At 39.2% G+C, this 19,260-nt stretch overlaps 1 protein-coding gene across 1 annotated transcript; it reads left to right on the top strand.

The window, feature by feature from the left end:
• The first annotated feature begins 418 nt into the window (after positions 1-418).
• Positions 419-6,534, top strand: SAT1 (spermidine/spermine N1-acetyltransferase 1). Its single transcript, XM_026674900.2, has 6 exons — positions 419-735; positions 1,852-1,903; positions 1,991-2,074; positions 4,319-4,420; positions 4,512-4,552; positions 6,027-6,534. The coding sequence occupies exons 1-6, from the start codon at positions 670-672 to the stop codon at positions 6,195-6,197; spliced, it is 516 nt and encodes a 171-aa protein (XP_026530685.1). The 5' UTR covers positions 419-669; the 3' UTR covers positions 6,198-6,534.
• The last annotated feature ends 12,726 nt before the right edge of the window (positions 6,535-19,260 follow it).

Raw genomic sequence — 19,260 nt, 5'->3', positions numbered from 1 at the left:
GGAGTGGGGGTGAATATGCAAACCTCTTCTACAATAGCCTCATATTGATGCTGCAAAGTAAAAACTACTTGCAGTTGTTCTAAATATGGGGACCTTTTGAAAGAACATCTGCTACAGAATTGAAAGGGTTTGAAAGAGGATTAGAGTAGAATGATTTATGGTAGAAATAAGCAGTCAGGTTTCCCTCCAGATGTTTCCAGCTTGGAACTGATCAGAACTAAACCCCAAAGCATCTGGATATCCTAGCTGCCCACACTTAAAAGATCTCTGTACGGAACATGAGCTGCTCCATAAGATGGTGCTGTCCGCGCAACCCAAAGCCTGAGTAACTTTTTATGCAGCCTCAGTGCGTCATTTCCTAGAAAGATGAGGTAATCAGTAGGAGAATGAAAGTGGGGGAGGGAAGGATGTGTGAAGTGGCGTTTGTGATTGGCCGAGAGGACTATAAATAAAGGCTCTAGCGGAAGCTATTTAGGCAGTGTTACTGGCGCTCGTTCACCGGGTTTGGTTTTGTTCTCGGTGCTTGAGGGAATGCTGCCTGCCTGACTACCTAACTGCCTGTGCCGCCAACGCCGCGCCCGGGACGCGAATGAAGAAACTTCTTCTATTGCTCTTCAACTATCGGGGACTCGCGAGAGGGGGGGGACGCAAGGGAAAACGCCGCCGAAAATGGCCGCTTTCCATATCCGAGCCGCGCGGCCCGAGGACTGCGCTGATATTCTGCGCCTCATAAAGGTATACCTCGCTTCGTGTCGGTCTGGGAGCCTCTCCCGGTCGCCGCACGCAACTGCGACTGTTGGGGAAAATCTTAATAAAGTTAAGCCCAACGCCGTCCGGTTCGCCTCCTTTTGTTCTTATCGGAACAAATAACAATTTTTGCGTAATATAAAATATGGGGCTCTGGAGACATCGGAGGGAAGGGAGTGGGAAAGCGACGGTTTACCCCAGGAACCAGAAAAGCGGTGCGATTCCCCACACGGGTTCGGCTACTTTTCTCAACAGCCTTCCAGAGACCATGAGACACTCGGGAGACATCAGCACGGTCGACAGCAAAACGCACTACAATAACAGTCAGGGTCCTGACTGCCTTTTTTCTTGCTATTCTTTATATACAATTTCTCCTTTAAGAAAACAAAGGTTTCCTGGCATTTTAAGAATCAGCATTTTGTTTGTGCGATATGTTTTCATGTGCCGAACTCTACAAAAGCTGGCCTTTAATCTGTTAGAAAATTAAGTAGTTGTGATTAATTCTAGATAACGTGCATTGTATTTATATTGTTTAATTTCCCTCCAACTTTTGCTGTTCTTTTTTCTCCTGTTCAAACTATAAATTAGATATCATAATTATATTACCTTTTTATTGTTATATTACCTTTATTATGTAGAATAAAACAAAACTTAAGCAATTATGAGATGTATTTGTTTAAAATAAGCTCAAACTAATGTTTTTACTGCAATAAAGTAACAGCAGACAATATTTTACTGCCAAATATTGAACCTTCTCCAACTGAAGTTTTACCTTTGTCCTAAAGTGCTTTTCTTGTTTTTTTTAAAAGGTTAAATCTAACATTTCACTTAGGGGCAAAAGTCCTAGGGTGGGGTGGGGGTGGAGATTGCTTTGTCAACCCTGAAACAACCTTTCCTCCCTTTCGAAACACATCTTTGCCCTCATGAGTTGGCAAAGAATTCCTTCCTCTTAGGAGAAGGAGTCTTTATGATCACTAACCTCTGTGATACTATTAATAAGAAAGTGGGTTAAAACACATAACTTTCCAAATAAAAATAAATGAACTTGTGGCTCTTTATGCCTAATGGAATAGAAAATTAGCCATAATATTTTGTTTTGGACAGGAGCTTGCTAAATACGAAGATATGAAAGATCAAGTAATACTGACTGAAAAAGGTAATGGTATACTTTAAAATAAATCTAGTTAATTTACATGGGAGATTGGGAAATTAGTTAAATCATCCATATGTTATCATTCTGCAGATCTTCTTGAGGATGGTTTTGGAGAACATCCTTTCTACCACTGCCTTGTTGCAGAAGTGCCAAAAGAACACTGGACACCTGAAGGTGAAACAAACATTGTAATGTTTAGAAAAATATTAAGATTTAAACATCTTTAATAGAATTATACATAAATATTCCCAGGTTAATACTGAAAACATGAAAATATATATTGGATTCAGATCTTGTCTTCCATGAATGGAAGGGTTTTTTTTAAATCTAATTGATCAATTCTGCTGGCAGGGAATGGGAGGAGACATTTTTAATGATTCCTTCCTTCCCATCCGCATAAGTACCTACTCTGGAGAATCTGAGGACCATCCAGAATAGCATAATAGCTGACAGTGCAGGGAAATCTAGAGGGGAGGGTTAGAGAATCACCTCTCCTGTTCCCTGCTGGCTGGATTCTACTGAGCATTTCATTCAAGGAATGCTCCTATTGGCAAGAGCAAATTCTGAATCCAACTTGATGTCTTTTGTTTTTTTTAAAAAAAATTGCTTTGTTATCCTTAACACCATGGAGAACCAGGTATCCAGGTATAACAGTAGAAGAAAAAGTGTAATTCCACTTCATTTCATGGTTATTGTTTGACCCTAACTTATCGCAATGCAAATCTGTTAAATCTCATTTTCTTTAATTTGTCCCAATCTTCAGGTTACAGTCTCTAGCTTCGCCATGTACATGGCCCTTCCGTGTACATGGATGGGCGGGGAGGTAACTAAAAGATCCGTTACACAATAAAGTAGATGATCATGATATATGAGGTAAGGTCTCCAGGGACAAACACTATTCCCAAACATTTACCTCAAGTAAGAAGAAAGTATAAAAACACTCGGTAGATCAGAAATCATACATGTAATTTCTGTTTTTAGAAATCTATAAAGCATATTAGACTATAAAATCAAATTGGAGTCAGTAATGTCTTATGCAGATGTAACTGGAAAAGGCCAAAAATTGAAAAGTGAACACTTGCTCCTTTTTAAAAGTAGTACCCTGTTTCTCCAACAATACGGCCTCCCCCAATAGGAAGTCCCAGCATGTTTTATAGGCATGAAATGAAATTAAGCCCCTCCCCCCAAATTAAGGCCTATATTAAAACATGCGAAATGGGGGGAATGGTGGGGGGGGCTTGCCATTAGGAAGTACTTTTGTTGCACACCCGGATATGGTGCTGCCTGCATTGACCCTGATACGAAGTGCCCACCAACGCCGAGGTCAACATCCAAGCCGTCGCTACCCGCCCGAAGATGCAAGGGGGGGGGGGATTAAGTCACCCCTGAAAAGACGGCGTAGCCATTTTTTCGGGGCTCAAAAAAAAAAAAGACCCGGCCTTATTATATGAGAAACATGGTAGTGAAAAACACTGGTAGCAATTAACATGGCTGTTGCAATTCAACTGAAGATTCAGCTGCAATTCAGCTGCTCTTAATAATGTTTAGATGTCACAGATGAAACAAATGCTGTTGCCTCCTTTAAAGCACCTTTGCATTGTAAATAAAACTTTAGAATTTATTTAGAAGATAAATACCAAGGACTTTGATTTGGGAAAAGTCCTGATATATAAATGTAAGAACAGTCAATTACCACAGCATTCTGATCTGCCGTTGTGAATTTGTTGAAGTTTGTATTGATCCAACATGGTATAAATAGGATATGGAAGGAGTATTTTTAACAACAAAAAAATTCTAATTTTAATGGCAAACTGACACAACTGGCCATACATTTCAGCTGTACAGTTACTAGGCATGTGCAAGTTCAGTTAACTGCATCTTATTAATATGACATTTTCTTCTACCAGTTTTTAATTGATAGGGATCTGTACTCTGCTACTTCTTATTGCATTTATTGAATTTCAAATGTTTACTTTTGCAGCATAACAGATTACTGTATTTTCCACTCTATAAGATGCACTTTCCCCCCCAAAAAGTAGGTGGAAATGTCTGTGTATCGGTTGCCAGTCGGTTGCCGAGCCACAGGGGTGGGGTCCTTTTACAGTGCTGAACCCCGCCTCTTCTGTCTTTGTCATTGCCCATCTCTTCTGTCCCTTTTCTGCAATGGAGGAGTCAATAGGCAGAGCTGGCACATGAGACAACACTTATCTGTGGTCCTCTCAGGTTTTGCCTGATTTTTTTTTCCTCCTCTAAACCTAGGTGCATTGTATGGTCAGGTGCATCTTACAGTGCAAAAGATATGGTAATTTTGCATGATTACAATATCTATTTTGATAAATGCATGTAAAATATGAAGTACACTTAGTTCTGTTTTAATGATGTACTACCTATGTAAAATAAAAATACCTTTCATTGCAGGTTATAGTATTGTGGGCTTTGCCATGTATTATTTTACTTACGATCCATGGATTGGAAAATTGCTGTATCTTGAAGATTTCTTTGTGATGAATGAATTCAGAGGTATCTTAGATATTAAACATTAATATTTTAGAATCATGTTATAAGCTGTATACAAATCTGATTTATAAAATTAAAATTTTCCCATCTTTAGGCTCGGGCATTGGTTCAGAAATTCTGAGGAATCTAAGTCAGGTAAGTAGATGATTATGACTTTCCATTGTATGGGGGGGAAAGCAACTGATCAATTATAGTTATTTCCAGTACAAATGGAAATTTCATCTGATCCATTCATACTTTGTTTTACTCATTGATGACTATCTAGTGGGTCTCTAAGAACAATTTTCAAAGATCTTTGTTTCCAGGAAATAATTTTAGAAGATATATATGAATTACTGATAATGTAATTCCCTTTTGGTTCTAAGCCGAGTTATATAAAACATAGAAATTAGAAAAAGTAAGCCAACAAATATTAACGGCACGAAATAAGAAAAACATACTTAAAATTACTTTACCCCAAACCATTTAATTAATTCTCCATATTTTCCAACCTTGTAAACCATGCTTACTTCCCACATATGTACACTTAATTTGATATATTACTTTTTGTTCAGTTATTCAAAAACAATTTAATGATAAATCTGTTACACATTTTAAAGGCTCATTTTGATTAGGATTCTTTCACAGACAGGATGCTATATTCAAAATATATTTGTGCATTGAAGTGTGATACTCTTTCCTCAGCAAAAAAGTATTTGCATGATCTTAATTCAATCTACATTTGAGCTCTTTGTGATAACACACTGAATCATAGTTCTAAAACCTGTTCAAAAAATTATTTTTAAATACAGTTGAAGCAATAAGGAATTCTTAGTCCCATAAAGCCAATATTATTGAAATGCTATTGTTGAAATAGTATATGTAGTTCTTACTTAACTATGGCTATTGGGACTAAAATTTCCATTGCTAAGTGATGCAGCTATAAAACACCACATGACTATGCTGCTTAGTAATGGAAATTCTGGCCCCAGTTGTCATTCTTCAGCAAACCATTGCATGTTGTTAACCAGGAAAGTCACATAATTGCCATTTGCCTGCTTCCCCATTGACACTGCTTATAGGAAGCCAACAAAGGCTGTGATGTAATTATGAACTAGGTGCCGAGTCTTGATCGTTATCATGTGAGTAGGGACATTGCACCAGCTGTAAGTACAAGGAGCGGTCTTAACTACCACTTGTTCAGCACTGTCTTTAAGTTTGAGCAAATGATCATTAAAAGAGGAACACCTGTATGTTAAATGTATGTATTGCAGTATTCATCCAGTTTTTCAGTGACTTTATACTATGTTGTGAAAGTTTTTAAAAATTGATATTGAGGTTAACCTATAAAACACTCATCTTGGGTTGCAAAGCAATCAAAAATACATTTGGAATTATTTTTTTGTAGCTGTCTGGGAATCTGTAATTTTGAGGCATTCTTAATGCAATTCAAATGAGCACACAAGGAATATTTAAAATTGGCACTAATTTTAATATATATTTATATATAGATATATACATTTACAGTTACCATGTCTATATATACCATGTACCATATATACATTTACAGGTACCACAAATATGCCACTACTTTTACTCCTATGTTCATGTTCTTTATTTCTTTCTTCAGATTGCTGTCAAATGCCGTTGCAGCAGTATGCACTTCTTAGTAGCAGAATGGAATGAACCTTCCATTAAATTTTACAAAAGACGTGGAGCTTCTGATCTATCATCTGAGGAAGGATGGAGACTCTTCAAAATAGACAAAGAGTATTTGATGAAGATGGCAACTGAAGAATAAGTGTTGTCAACCCAATAACCCAAATACAAATTAAACGTGTAATTTCTCAGTTTGCTAGCCCTGTGTTACTTTTCTTTCATTTTAATATTGAAATAGTTAATATATATCTTAAACCTAAAGCTCTAATACTAATAGTGTAGATGTTACTGTATTGTGGAGTTCTGAGACTCCAACGTAGCAACCGTTTACTGTCAGTACATCTCTGATCCTGAAATGTCTTATTTGTAACTTCATTGTAAGTATCCTTCAAATGTGTACAGTGTACACTATGGTATTTTTTGTTTTCAATTATTTACATTTATAAGAAAATAAATGTTTTCTTATTAGTGATCACAAATGCTTACGTCAACTTTTATTTACTGGCCTTCTCCAATCGTTTATATCCATTGCTGTCTTTTTGCAATCTCATATATTATCACTACCTTATATCCCTTTTAATCCATCACCAATTTGAAGAGCACTCAAGATATTACTAGACATTTAATTCATTGGGAAGTTTCACACAGATTTAAGATAAGGCAACCTAGGAAAAGTAAACTATTAGGGTGCTAGTAGGGTGCTATCATTTTTAAGGATTTTCAAGCTTGACACTAGAGAGTACACAAGGTACACAAAGGGGAAAAAGTAGTGAAATAAATTAGGGAAGGAGAAGTCTTTCCACTTTTCTGTTCAAAAAATATTTTAGTCACATTGCAGATAAGCATATGATTCATTGGTTCAACTACTGTAGGCAATCCACTACATTTTTCCCTATCATAATGCCCAATGTTCCCTTCTACATTATTTTCCATTATTCAAAATACACAGTAACCTGCAATCCTATAATGCACATAATCTTTCTTGCCTGTGAACGTATTCTGGGTATAGCTAATTAAAGTTCTGCTTTCCTGTGGACATGCAAAGATATGTAATCTGAAGTGGGCCACAACTAAAAGGTTTTGGCATATGACTGTTCAGTTTTGTTTGATTTATATTCTGCCATCTCATCTTTAATATCCCTATTGCAATACACTTACAACTAGACTTTTGGAAAGTGTATTTTCATATATATAGATAGACTGTACAGGAATATTGGATTCCATGGACTATCATTTCTATTACTCAGCATTTCCTAATATTTTTGATAGAAACACTGATCAAAACATCACATACAGGTTTGAATTCCTTCATCTTTTTATACAGATCCTCTGTTGACTAATAGAGGACTATTTGTAGCTCAGGGTTGAAGTGAGGTGGTCTCTGGGCTTGGTTTTTTTCTTGCAGATGTTTCATTACCCAAACTAGGTAAAGTCATCAATGTCTGGCACTGATTATGTTACCTGGTTTTAGCTAATGTCTGCACAAAAATAAACAAGCTCAGATAGCACCAAGGATGCTGTTAATTAATTTCATCATTTTTTGGTAACTTCACTATCACCTTATGGAAAAGCAACACATCTTTTGAAATCACAGCACCAGTCTTAACATGGCTGTTACAATACCTCTGAAGAGAATGTCAGATCCATTTATTCACTTATTGCCCTCTTCCTGTTTCCTACTTATCCTGTAATCCCTTAGTTTATAACCCTAGCAATGACACCTGTCTGCCCTGTGCTTTGATTTATTTCTGCTCAGAAGCCTCTGGAGAGCAGTGCCTGGGAACAGTTCCTTATCTCCTTCCCAGGATAGCTGTTTTCACATCTTTGCACCTGTGGATTGGCCTATTCAACATCAGACTGAAGGGAGGGGTTTCTAATTCCTTTACCCTAATGGAATTGCCGAAGGGGAATTTAGATCCTGCTTTGCTCTTGTCTTGCAATCACTTCCTTTCAATAAAAGTTTCCTTTTGAAATGCTGCTGTTTCAAGAGTTTGTATTTTCTTAAACGGGGAGGAGAGGTGGGACCTTACATAAAGCAGGATCTGCAAAAGTGGTCAACCCGGAGAAGCAAATTCGCTCTACCGAGGGGACCTTATAAACAATGTCTGAACAAAGTGGTGAGCAAGGGGAGGCAGAATGCCACTGTGAGACCTCTGTCACCACCCAGGCAAATGCCGGCTCCATCTGCCCCATCAAAGTTATCGAAGCTGTGTTGGAAGGCTCCACAAAGTCCAGGTGGTCAATCAGAGTGGGGAAGAAAGACAATTGAGACAACAGAACCAGAGGAGTCAGTCTCACCCATGGCAGCTGGCAACCGGGCTGGAAATGTGAACTGGAAGCCATGTCAGACCAAGAAGAACTGACTGAGGAACTGGCCGGGGACAATCGACTTGAGAGACGTCATGTGATTCGTGATGGAAGTTTTGAAGAACTTCAGAGTCTGGGGGAAGTTGGATCCTCACTGGGGGGGGTGGCTGAGGCTGCAGCAGCAGTCAATGGATCTGGAACCGCCACCCCAGATCCAGCAGCCCATCCACTGCTGCTACAGACCAGCAGCTGCCCTGCCAAATCTGCCCCATGCAGTGCCATCTCCCACGAATGTCCCTGGTCAGCCCAGAGCACTGCAGCTGGAAACCCCACCCCCCATGAAGTAGAGTATGGCAACCCCACAACAACTGGGGTTCTTCCTGGCACATGTCCTCACATACATGCAAGAGTACGGGTGGGATTTCAAAACCCAGGGTACCCGAGTTCGAGTTGTCATCCTGGTGCTAGAAGGAGGGGCGGCCAGATGGATGGTGAGCCTCCACAATGCCAATGCTCCCAAGATGAGAAATTGCAACCGTTTTATGATGGCTTTTCACCACCAGTTTGACGACCCCCTGGTGGACCAAAAAGCTCGTGACTGCATCAGAACCATGAAGCATGGCCACCAACTGGTGGCTGAATACACCGAGGAATTCTGAGACCTCACCTGCAGGGTAGCCTGTCCAGAAGACATCCTGGTGAACTGGTTCAGAGTTAGCCTGAATGACGACCTCTACCAAGCCTGCTGTGATGACCCGGGACATTACACAAAGGCAACACAGTCAAATAAGCAAGAAGAGTCCCTTTATTATCTCCAACTTTGCTCTCCAGTGTCCAGGTTACCTTCGGCTGGAGAAAAACTCTCCTAGGAACTGTCTTTAAGTGGAGGAAATTCAGTCCAAAAATGAAATACATACAAACTGTAACTAAAAATCCAAACAAACCACACTGCAGTAATTAACTTGACAGGGCAGGAGAAGGAATTGCAGACTGGAAAGCACAGCAAAACACACAAAGTTGGGAAGATGCCAGGAACACACATAAACCTTGATGAAACCAGATAATTCACAATTTGCTCCCAACAACTTGCTGTGCGCAACTTCCCTTTTTAAACACTGTGTTCCCAGCTACAACTAATGAAGGGAATCAGGGCCCTTTCCTCCCCCGTAAGCCACGCAACTCACTTCCCTCCCTTCCTCCCTCCGAGGCCTAGGATGAAGAAGGGGTGGGCCTGGGTCCTCCTCCGAACCCCCTCTCCCTTGCTCTACCTCTCCCCTGCTCTGCCCAGCAGGACTTTGCCCTTCCCCAGTTTCTTCCACAGGCAATGGAGCCACACACCCACTCCCTGTTAGCTGCTCGGCCTCCCCCTCTGAATCAGATTCCAACAGGGGCATGACACCTGCCTAGCCAGAGGAGCCCCAAACCGTATACATGAATGATATATCCTAGCCAAAGAGGTAGAGATCGACCTGGCCAGTACTGAGCAGGGGAAGCTTTGAAGAGATCCCTACCCTGGGAAAATGGGAGGCATCCAAGCCAAACACCGCCCTAGTACCAAGATCATCAGCCTGTTACAAGTGCGGGAAGGAGGGGCACTGTACAGCTGAGTGCCTTTTGAAAACTCCTGCCTGGAAACCTGAATTCCTGTCAGGTGGGAAGCCCGTGAAAACCACCCCATGCAGAAAAGACAATGCACGGAGAAGTGGAGAGGCTGTGGAGTTTCATCCCCTCGCAAAATCGGGAGAAGGAACTTCGGCACCACCAGGAGAAGGACCAAGCCAGTTCGAAAGCAACCCTGAAGACGACCCACTGGTAAGCGAACCAATTGAACCGCTCACTCTACTCCTAAGACTATTGACCTCAGCCGGCGGAAAAAGGTAAAACTTTCAACCGTCCTGGACTCGGGGCGCACCTGGTGCTTAATTAGCCCAACTCTAGTGGGGAAACTGGGCATCTACCTGCGGAAGCTAAAAATCCCCATTGCATTTTGCCAGTTAGATGGATCAGTTGCGGGGGGCGGGAGAGCCAGCAACTTTTCCCACAGAACTCTAGACATAGACATAGGGACCCATGATGAGAAGCTCACATTCATTGTGGCACCCAGAATGGAATGGCTGCTAGTCCTGGGACTCACCTGACTGAGGAAGTGGAACCCAAGAGTAAACTGGAAGCAGGAGACCCTAAGATTTCAATCAGGAATGACCGGACCGAATGGCCAAAGGGAGGAACTGTGAGGAAAGCCAAACAAAGGAACAGCTGTGGCCAGGAGAGCCACGCCAACTCAGGGCATCCCCAGGGAATACAAGGACTTAGCAAAAGTAGAAATTAGGCTCCAAAAGCAAAAAGAAAGACAAAAGCAAGTTCCAAAAGGCCAAAGATCCAAATGACTATCACAAATAATAAGCTGATAAGGAAGGGGTTTGTTAAAGTAAGTAATAGCCCAGCTTAAAAAAGAGAAAAAGAACACACTGCACCTATTTAGTTATCCAAGGCTTTTGTTAAGTTTTATAACTCTTCTCTAGAGTCTTATCGTCTTTTTTCTGTAAACTTCAACACCAGACTCCAGTTACTGATAGAAACCCAGAAGAGCACCTGCAATAATACTCTCCCATGCTCTTCCCTCTATCTCATCAGACAGGCTCAAAGTCCTTGAAAAGAAGTCTCAATTCTTTCTCAGCTTTGTCGGGTAGAGAGAACAAAAAAAAGAGAAACAATATTTCTAAGCCTCTAGTTGGCAGTGTTGCAAAGTTTCCTCTGCTTTCACTTTCTCCCTCCTTTTCCAAACAAAATATAATAAAAATAATTAAAAAGGAAAAAGGGATTTAGAAAAAGAAGCTAAAAGGGAATCTCTAGCCTAAAATATTATAAAGACAAAAAGGAGAAAAGACAAAAAAGAAAAAATAAGGTAGAAAAGAAAAGACCAGTCCAGTTCAAAGCAAAAAATCATATATGAAGAGTCCAGCAAAAAAAAAGAAAAAATTAATTTGACTTCCTGTTTAAAATCTCCGCTTAATCACTTCTGTCTAAGATTTCACATATTCTTTCTTTTCCTTAGGGTGTCCTTTCAAATCTTAAAGCAAAGAAAAAATTCTCACCAAATCGGCACACTTTCTCTTTCCATTCTCTTCCGTTTCGGAGCTGTCCCAACTTCAGGAGCTTTAATGGCTGCCTCTTTGCCGCTGGAAAAAAGAGCTTCTCCTGGATCTACCAGGGACTTTGCGGTATCCCTAGGATTGACAGGATGCACTTATTACATTCACCGTCTCTTCAGGATGGTTTAGATCCGTTTGGACTGTCCAGGAGCAAAGATATTGGCGGCGATCTCAGACCTTCGCATGCCGTATCGTCGTGACGCCAGCTCCGCCCTCCCAAGGATGAGATAATGATAGAAATCTTGGCTGAAGCTCTGGAAATAACCAAAGAGAAGATGATGGATGGAATAGACGAGGTCTTTCGAGTCTTCACAAGATATGCAATGAGAAATAGCCTACCAAGAGAAGTTCACATCAGATTTACAAAGAAAGCCATTAAAACGCAAATATTGCAGGTGGCAAGAGAGAAAACATTGAAATATAAAGATAAGGAGATTGTGGTCCTGAAACAAGTGCCCAGAAGAGTGAGAGAGATGAGAAGAGAATATAGATTCCTGACTAAAATTCTACTTTAAAAAGAGGTGAATTATAGATGGTTGATTCCAGAAGGTTTAATGTTCACATGGCAAGAACAGAGGCACAGAATTGACTTAATTGAGAAAGCTGAATTATTTTATACAGAATACTTTGGAGGGAAAGAGGAGGAGACAGAAAAAGAAATGTCACTAATTGAATTCTAAGAGGACTGCCAAATAGCGACTGAAAAAGAAGGTGCAGTAGGCAGAAAGGTGGAAGCTAAAGAACAACGTGAACCAAGATCTATGTGAGCTGCCAAACCTACCTATAAAGTATAATCATGGAAGAGAAAAAACTGATTACAATTAACATAAATGTACTTAACTCAGCTGTTAAAAGATGGAAAACTTTCCATAAATTAGAGAAATTAAAATTTGATATAATCTGCCTACAAGAAATACATATTAAAAAGCAACATGAACTGTTGATACAGCCAAAGTTAGGGAAAATATTTACTTCTTTGACACAATGCAAGAAAAGAGGAGTGGTTTTATATATTAAAGATATTATCCCAGCGAAATTGATCTATACAGATGATGATGGAAGACTATTAATGGTGGAAATAATGGACAATAATATGGAAACACTCCTGATTGCAATCTATGCCCCGAATGACAATCAAGAAGAATTTTATAGAAAATTACATATGAAAATAATTGAACTGGACTATGCTAATATCGTTATGATGGGAGACTTTAATGGAATTGTAGGCAATAAATTGGACTATACAACAAAGAAAACAACAAAGCAAAGCAGAAAGACTCTCCCTAAATCTTTTTTTAAATGACAGATGAAATAAATTTAAAAGATGCATGGAGAGAAAGAAATACTAAGACTAAACAATACACCTTCTATTCAAACAGACATTTATCATGGTCCAGAATAGACATGATATGGATGTCAACAGAATTGTTCGCTAATATCCAAGAAATAAACATTGAAACAAGTACTTGGGCAGATCATAATCCAATGACAATTGAATGGAAAGGACAAAGAAGAAGATCTAGATGGACGTTAAATATGGACGTTATATTAAAGGAAAAAGACTTCACACAGTGGATGGAGAAAGAACTGGCTTTTTTCTTTAGGGAAAACAAAAAAGAAGATACATCAATCCAGAATGTATGGGATACAATGAAGGCATATGCCAGATGCTTGATAATAGATTATACAAGGAAAAGAAATACCACGAAAAGACTAGCCTCTAAGACATTAGAAGATGAGTATAAAGGACTTGAAAAAGAGTTGCAGAAAATGCCACAGAAAAAGGACATTAAATTAAAAATGGATATAATTAAACATAAAATGGGATTAATGGAAAAAGAAGAATTTGCACAGAAAATCAGAGGTGCGAAACAGAACTATTTTGAAGATGCAAATAAACCAGGTAGATGGTTAGCATATAAACTGAGAAAGGAGAAAGAATCAAGGAAAATATTGCAACTAATAGATAATCAAGGCCAAGTTTGCTATGGTAGTAAAGAGAAGAAGGAAATCATACAAGAATATTATGGGAAACTATACACACAAGAGAATATTGATGATGAAAGAGTTAAACAATACTTACAGAATGCTAATCTATCCCAAATACCTAAAGAGATTGAAATAATGTTAGAAAGCAATATAACGATGATGGAGTTAACTGAAGTACTTAAGAAGCAAAACAACGGAAAGGCACCAGGCCCAGATGGACTTCCGGCGGAATTTTACAAAACACTACAAGAATCATTGAATCTTCCATTACTAGAAGTTATGAATGAAGTTATGTTAAAGAAGAAGATACCTAAATCATGGTCAGAAGCCTATATTACACTTGTCCCAAAAGAGGACGCCGACCCATTACAAATCAAGAACTATAGACCTATTTTCCTACTAAATGCAGATTATAAATTTTTTGCTTCAATATTGGCAGAAAGACTCAAAAATACCTAAATAATTTTATCCACCCTGATCAAAATGGATTTCTGCCAAAGAGACAAATTAAAGACAATATGAGAGTAATCTTGGACACTTTGGAATACTATGAGGTACACCCTGAAAAACAAATGGCTTTGATATTCTTAGATGCACAGAAGGCATTTGACAATATGAATTGGCGATTTATGTTATTACAGCTGGAACAGATGGGCTTTGGTAAAAAAATTATCCAAGCAATAGAAGCTATATATCATAAGCAAACGGCAAAGGTAATGATAGAGGGAGATTTGACGGACTCCATTGATATAAGAAAAGGAACAAGACAAGGGTGCCCACTGTCACATTTGTTGTTTGTGTTAACCTTGGAAGTGCTAAACAGAAATATTAGAGAAGAAAAGGATATAAAAGGGATGAAAATTAAAAAGGAAGAATTTAAATTGCAAGCATTCGCAGATGATCTGGTTTTCATTTTAGAAGACCCACTAGAAACAGCATTAAAATTGATAGAAAAGGTAGAGGTATATGGGAAGGTGGCCGGTTTGAAAATAAATAAAGACAAAACAAAGATTCTGACAAAGAATATGTTATTAAGACAAAAGGAAGAATTGGTGGATGTTTTGAAAATCCAGGTCACAAATAAGATCAAGTACTTGGGGATACATTTGACAGCAAGATGTTAGCACACAAAAAGAGAATAACTATATTAAACTCAAGCAGCAGATAGCGCTAGATTTGGTGAAATGGTAAAATTTATAACTGTCATTAATAGGGAGAATATCAACAATCAAGATGAATATATTACCCAGAATTTTATATTTGTTCCAAACAATTCCAATTAGGCTTGGAAAATATTATTTTGAAGATTTAAATAAAATTGTGTTGAAATATATATGGCAAGGTAAGAAAGCGAGAATAAAACTAAAACTTCTGCAAGATGCTAGAGTAAGAGGAGGATTTGGTTTGCCTAATTGGGAGTTATACTACCAAGCTACGAATTTGATGTGGGTTAAGGAATGGATAACATTAAGAAACACTAGATTGTTGACATTAGAAGGACATGATCTGTTGTTGGGGTGGCATGCTTTTCTATGGTATAAAGGAACTAAAACACAGGGGTATTTTAGAAGACATTATATACGGGAGTCTCTGTGGTTAAACTGGGAGAAGACTAAAAGGCAATGTTATTTGAAAATTCCAGTCTGGCTATCGACTATTGAAGCATTTTCTCATCCTATAATATACAAAAAGGAACAGTTAGATATGGTGAAATATTGAATGAAAAAGGTGAACTTAAATCTATGCAAAAACTAGAGGAACAAGGTATAAAGATGAATTGGTTTTCATATGCGCAAATACATTCTAGGTATGATAAAGATTCTAAAACAGAAGGTTTCTATGATAAATTGACTGATTTAGATAAGATTTTGATAGGTACTGATGAAAAGATGATTAAAAAATTGTATGGATATTTATTAGAAATTAAACTGGAAGAACAAGTCAAAGAAACAATGATTGCTTGGGGGAAGAATTTTGGATATGGGATTGATCTAGAGAAATGGCAAAAATTGTGGTCTCAAAATTATAAAATGACAAATTTGTATAAGATGTTTTACAGGTGGCATTTCCCCGCAACAAGAATAGCAAGAATGTTCAAGAACAAATCTGAAAAATGTTAGAAATGTCATCAGATACCTGGCTCATATTACCATATGTGGTGGACGTGCGTGGATGCCAAAAAATATTGGACTCAAATCCACACATGGTTGGAAAAAATGACAAAAAAAAGCATATAGACTTGAAACCAGAGATATTTTTATTGGGAATTTTACCTGAAATATACAGTAAAGAATTGAAATATTTGATTGTAAATGTATTAACAGCGGCTAGGATTGTATTTGCTAAAAACTGGAAAAATGAGAAAATACCAACACAGGAGGAAGTTATTAAGAAAATATTGGAATGTGCTGAAATGAGTAGATTGACATTTGAAATCAGAGAGCAAGAAGATAAACAATTTTATAAGATTTGGGATCTATTCTATCAATGGTTAGACAATAAAGTACAGTAATGAAATATGTAGATTTTTAGAACATAATGAATATATAAAGATGTATTATTTTAATCATATCTACAAAATGATTATAGGATAGATTTGAGATGATAATATGAACTGTTATAAAACAAATTAAGTAAAATATGGATTATCTTGTAAAACATGAATGAATAATACTATAGTCAAATGATTGATTAACAATGATATTAATGTATTTAGGAATATTTGATTGACAATATGAAAACATATACAATGTAAGTGTAAGTGAAGACTATGAAGTGGAAGCACAAAACAATTTGTAAACCAACCGACACACTGTACGTACATATATGGAAGATGGCTTGATGTTTTTATGTTGTGTTTGTCTTAAAAACAATAAAACTTTAAAAAAATTAACAGACACTGAATAGAGATGGGCTGTCTGGGAGAAAAAGCCATACGCAGTGGAATGGGCTCTCCTGACTTGGAGGACCCTCCAAGAGGGGAACAAAATCCCTTTTGAAATGTGGACTGATCATAAGAATCTGGAGGCCCTTAAGACCCATGGAAACTTTCCCCAAAACAAGTGTGTTGGGCTCAATATTTTAAGCTTTTCAAATTCAGCCTTAAATACTTCCCTGGAGAGAAGAATTTTCTAGCAGACACACTGTCCAGAAAGCCACAGTATATGTCAGTGTGTGCTCCCTTCAAGATCCAAGAAAGAAATACTCAGGCTCCATGGGTTAGAGCAAAGTTATCCTTTTACTGGAAATCAAAGTGGAAGCTACAGATTTAATTCCGAATCTGAGGAATTGGCGCGCAGATCACATATACAAAGGAATTAAATTGTTCCCACCCCCCAAAGTTCAAATGACTCTTCCAATTAAAAGTTCTGAATATGATCATGTGGCCATCTTCAGGTGGTGATGAGGCCTCTGTCCGTTGACCTTGACATATTTTGATAAAACTTTGCAGCTGTGCAAAGGAGATAGAAGCTAGCCAAGAAATGGAAAGTTAAAGACAAGAATTCATACACCCTCTCCCCTTGCTACCCACAGCAAAGGAATGCAAAACACCTCCAGCTCTCTTCCCCTCCAAGTTCCCCCTCCCCCCGTTGCTAATGACAGCCGAAAGAAATAGTATAGCATAGCAGCAGAAAAGATGCAATAGATAGGATGCAGAAGATATAAGATGTGGAAGATATCTTGAGGCTGACAGTATAATTGCGAAAAAACCAAGGTGATCAAGCCCCTGCTCCCAGCCTTCCAGCTGGCAGCCAAAGTGATAACCAGAGGCAAGCTAAACAAGACCCTCTAACACAGGGGTCCCCAACCACCGGTCCCCAGACTGGTACCGGTCCGTGGATCATTTTTTACTGGGCCGCAAAGCTTGAGTGCTGCAAGGGGGAGAGAGGGACAAAAGAGTGCTATAGTATGCCCAGCGCTAGTCTCCCTTTTCCTCTCCTTCTCCTTCTCCCCCGTCAACCACGCACACGCACGCGCGCAGATAAAGCTGTTGCTGTTGCTGCTGCACCACGACCCGGAGGAACAGATTGAGCACAGGCGCTGAAGGAGCGCCACGGCGTCCGTCACCAGAGTGCAAAGAAGTGGCGGCGGCGGCGGCGGCTGCGCCTCCGACTTTCCCGGGGAAGGTCATTCCCTGACCAGTCCCGCTTCCCAGCCCACGCTTGCACCCCTCCCCTCCCCCCTGCTGCCCACTTCCTTGCAGGCGGAGGCGGGAAGCTGCGAGAAATTTGGCCGTGCTTTCTAGCCGGCTGTGCCAAGTCTTTTTTTTTTTTTTTTGCCCGAGGCTGGAAAGAAGAAGGGCGACAGGTCACTGAGGAAGGTGAGAGAGACTGAGAAGGGAGAGAGAAGCCCGGCTAAAGCAGCTCCGCGCTGCTTTAGGGACTAGTAGTAGAAGGTACCGGTCCGTGGAAGAATAAATAATCGTAAAACCGGTCCCTGGTTCAAAAAAGGTTGGGGGCCACTGCTCTAACAGACAATGCCATCAGTTTGCATTTTCCTTACCTATCCATGCACACGTCAATGCAATTTCATCAAATTGTTTTACCTTAATGTGTAAAACTTGTTTTTGTTTTGTAACTTTGAGTCAGACTTGATTTCTGGCAGCAGGTCTATGCAGCTTTCTTAGCAAGATTTCAGAGGTGATTTACTATTATTATCTTCTTCCTAGGCTGAAAGTGATTGGACCACTCTAAAGACATTCAGTTGGCTTCCATGTCTAAGGCAGGACTAGCTATCAAGTCTCCCGACTCCTGGTTTGCTTTCCTACATTTGCATCAGCACATCTTGTTGAGATGTTTTTTTTCTTTCCTGAGGGTTTTCTACAAAATATTTGGCAAACTCTTGCACTTTTAAAAAATTAGCCAGTTGTTTTCCTGGAAAATTCAGAAACAGAGATAAATGATTGAAAGGTAACATATCCTTCCATATCCTTTTCCTCTGTGAAGGTGGTACCTCCACCCTACCTTCATTATTTGTCAGGCTACAGAACTTTTTCCCATTCAATTAACAAGAATGAACTTCTGAAAACCAAACGTATCAAAAGGAATCCTTTATTGAGATGAGACAATTTATGTAGGAGTTCAAAGCAGCATCTAAGGTCCCTCAGACATACAGGGATAGATAAGGGAGTTTAGCACCCCTCCCCTTATCCCGATGTGTATTTAGTGAAACAAAACCTAGTATGTTAATTCCCCACCCCACCCCTTCTGTAGAAACAATCTTTTTCACAGTTTTCCAGGACACATCTCACTGTGGAATTTTTATGCCTCTCAGAGGTGATAGGTTCCGGCCATCTGGGTTTCCTCCCTCCATTGTATCATGTGTAGGTTATACAAATTCGCTATAAGATTAAATATATTCAGGTTACATCAAGAAAGGATTTCTTTATCAGTCTCCGCCCCCCTTTCCTCTTCCACTGAAGAAATGACAGATACACAGATCTGACATCCTGCCCTCCTTAAAAAACAGATAGGTCTACCTGGAAAAAAACAAAAATCATGCATTACATTTGCAATTCAGGATGGTTTATCAGGGTATTTAAGGTGGAACTTTCATAGTAGTGTGGGTGCTTTTACGTGTCGTTTGGCTACCCACTCATTTTCTGTGGAAGGTGTTTCCAAGCTACTAAATATTGTGTGGATCCATGGTGAGTGCGTGAATCAAGGATATCTTTAATTTCAAAATGTTGTTCCCCATGTACCATGATGGGGATTGGAGGTGTGGGAAGGGGGGGACGTCTGAAGTTTGAAGTGATCT

This window comes from Notechis scutatus, chromosome 5 (genome assembly GCF_049901735.1).
Source record: "Notechis scutatus isolate UNSWTSFEM ecotype Mainland chromosome 5, rNotScu1.2, whole genome shotgun sequence".
Classification (NCBI taxonomy): Eukaryota; Metazoa; Chordata; class Lepidosauria; order Squamata; family Elapidae; genus Notechis; species Notechis scutatus.
This window is presented reverse-complemented; position numbering and strand designations above follow the sequence as displayed.

Coding starts and splice junctions, on each gene's coding strand:
- SAT1 (XM_026674900.2), top strand. CDS start 670: ATGGCCGCTTTCCATATCCGAGCCGCGCGGCCCGAGGACTGCGCTGAT. Junction 736..1,851: donor ATATTCTGCGCCTCATAAAG/GTATACCTCGCT, acceptor TGTTTTGGACAG/GAGCTTGCTAAATACGAAGA. Junction 4,553..6,026: donor TTCTGAGGAATCTAAGTCAG/GTAAGTAGATGA, acceptor TTCTTTCTTCAG/ATTGCTGTCAAATGCCGTTG.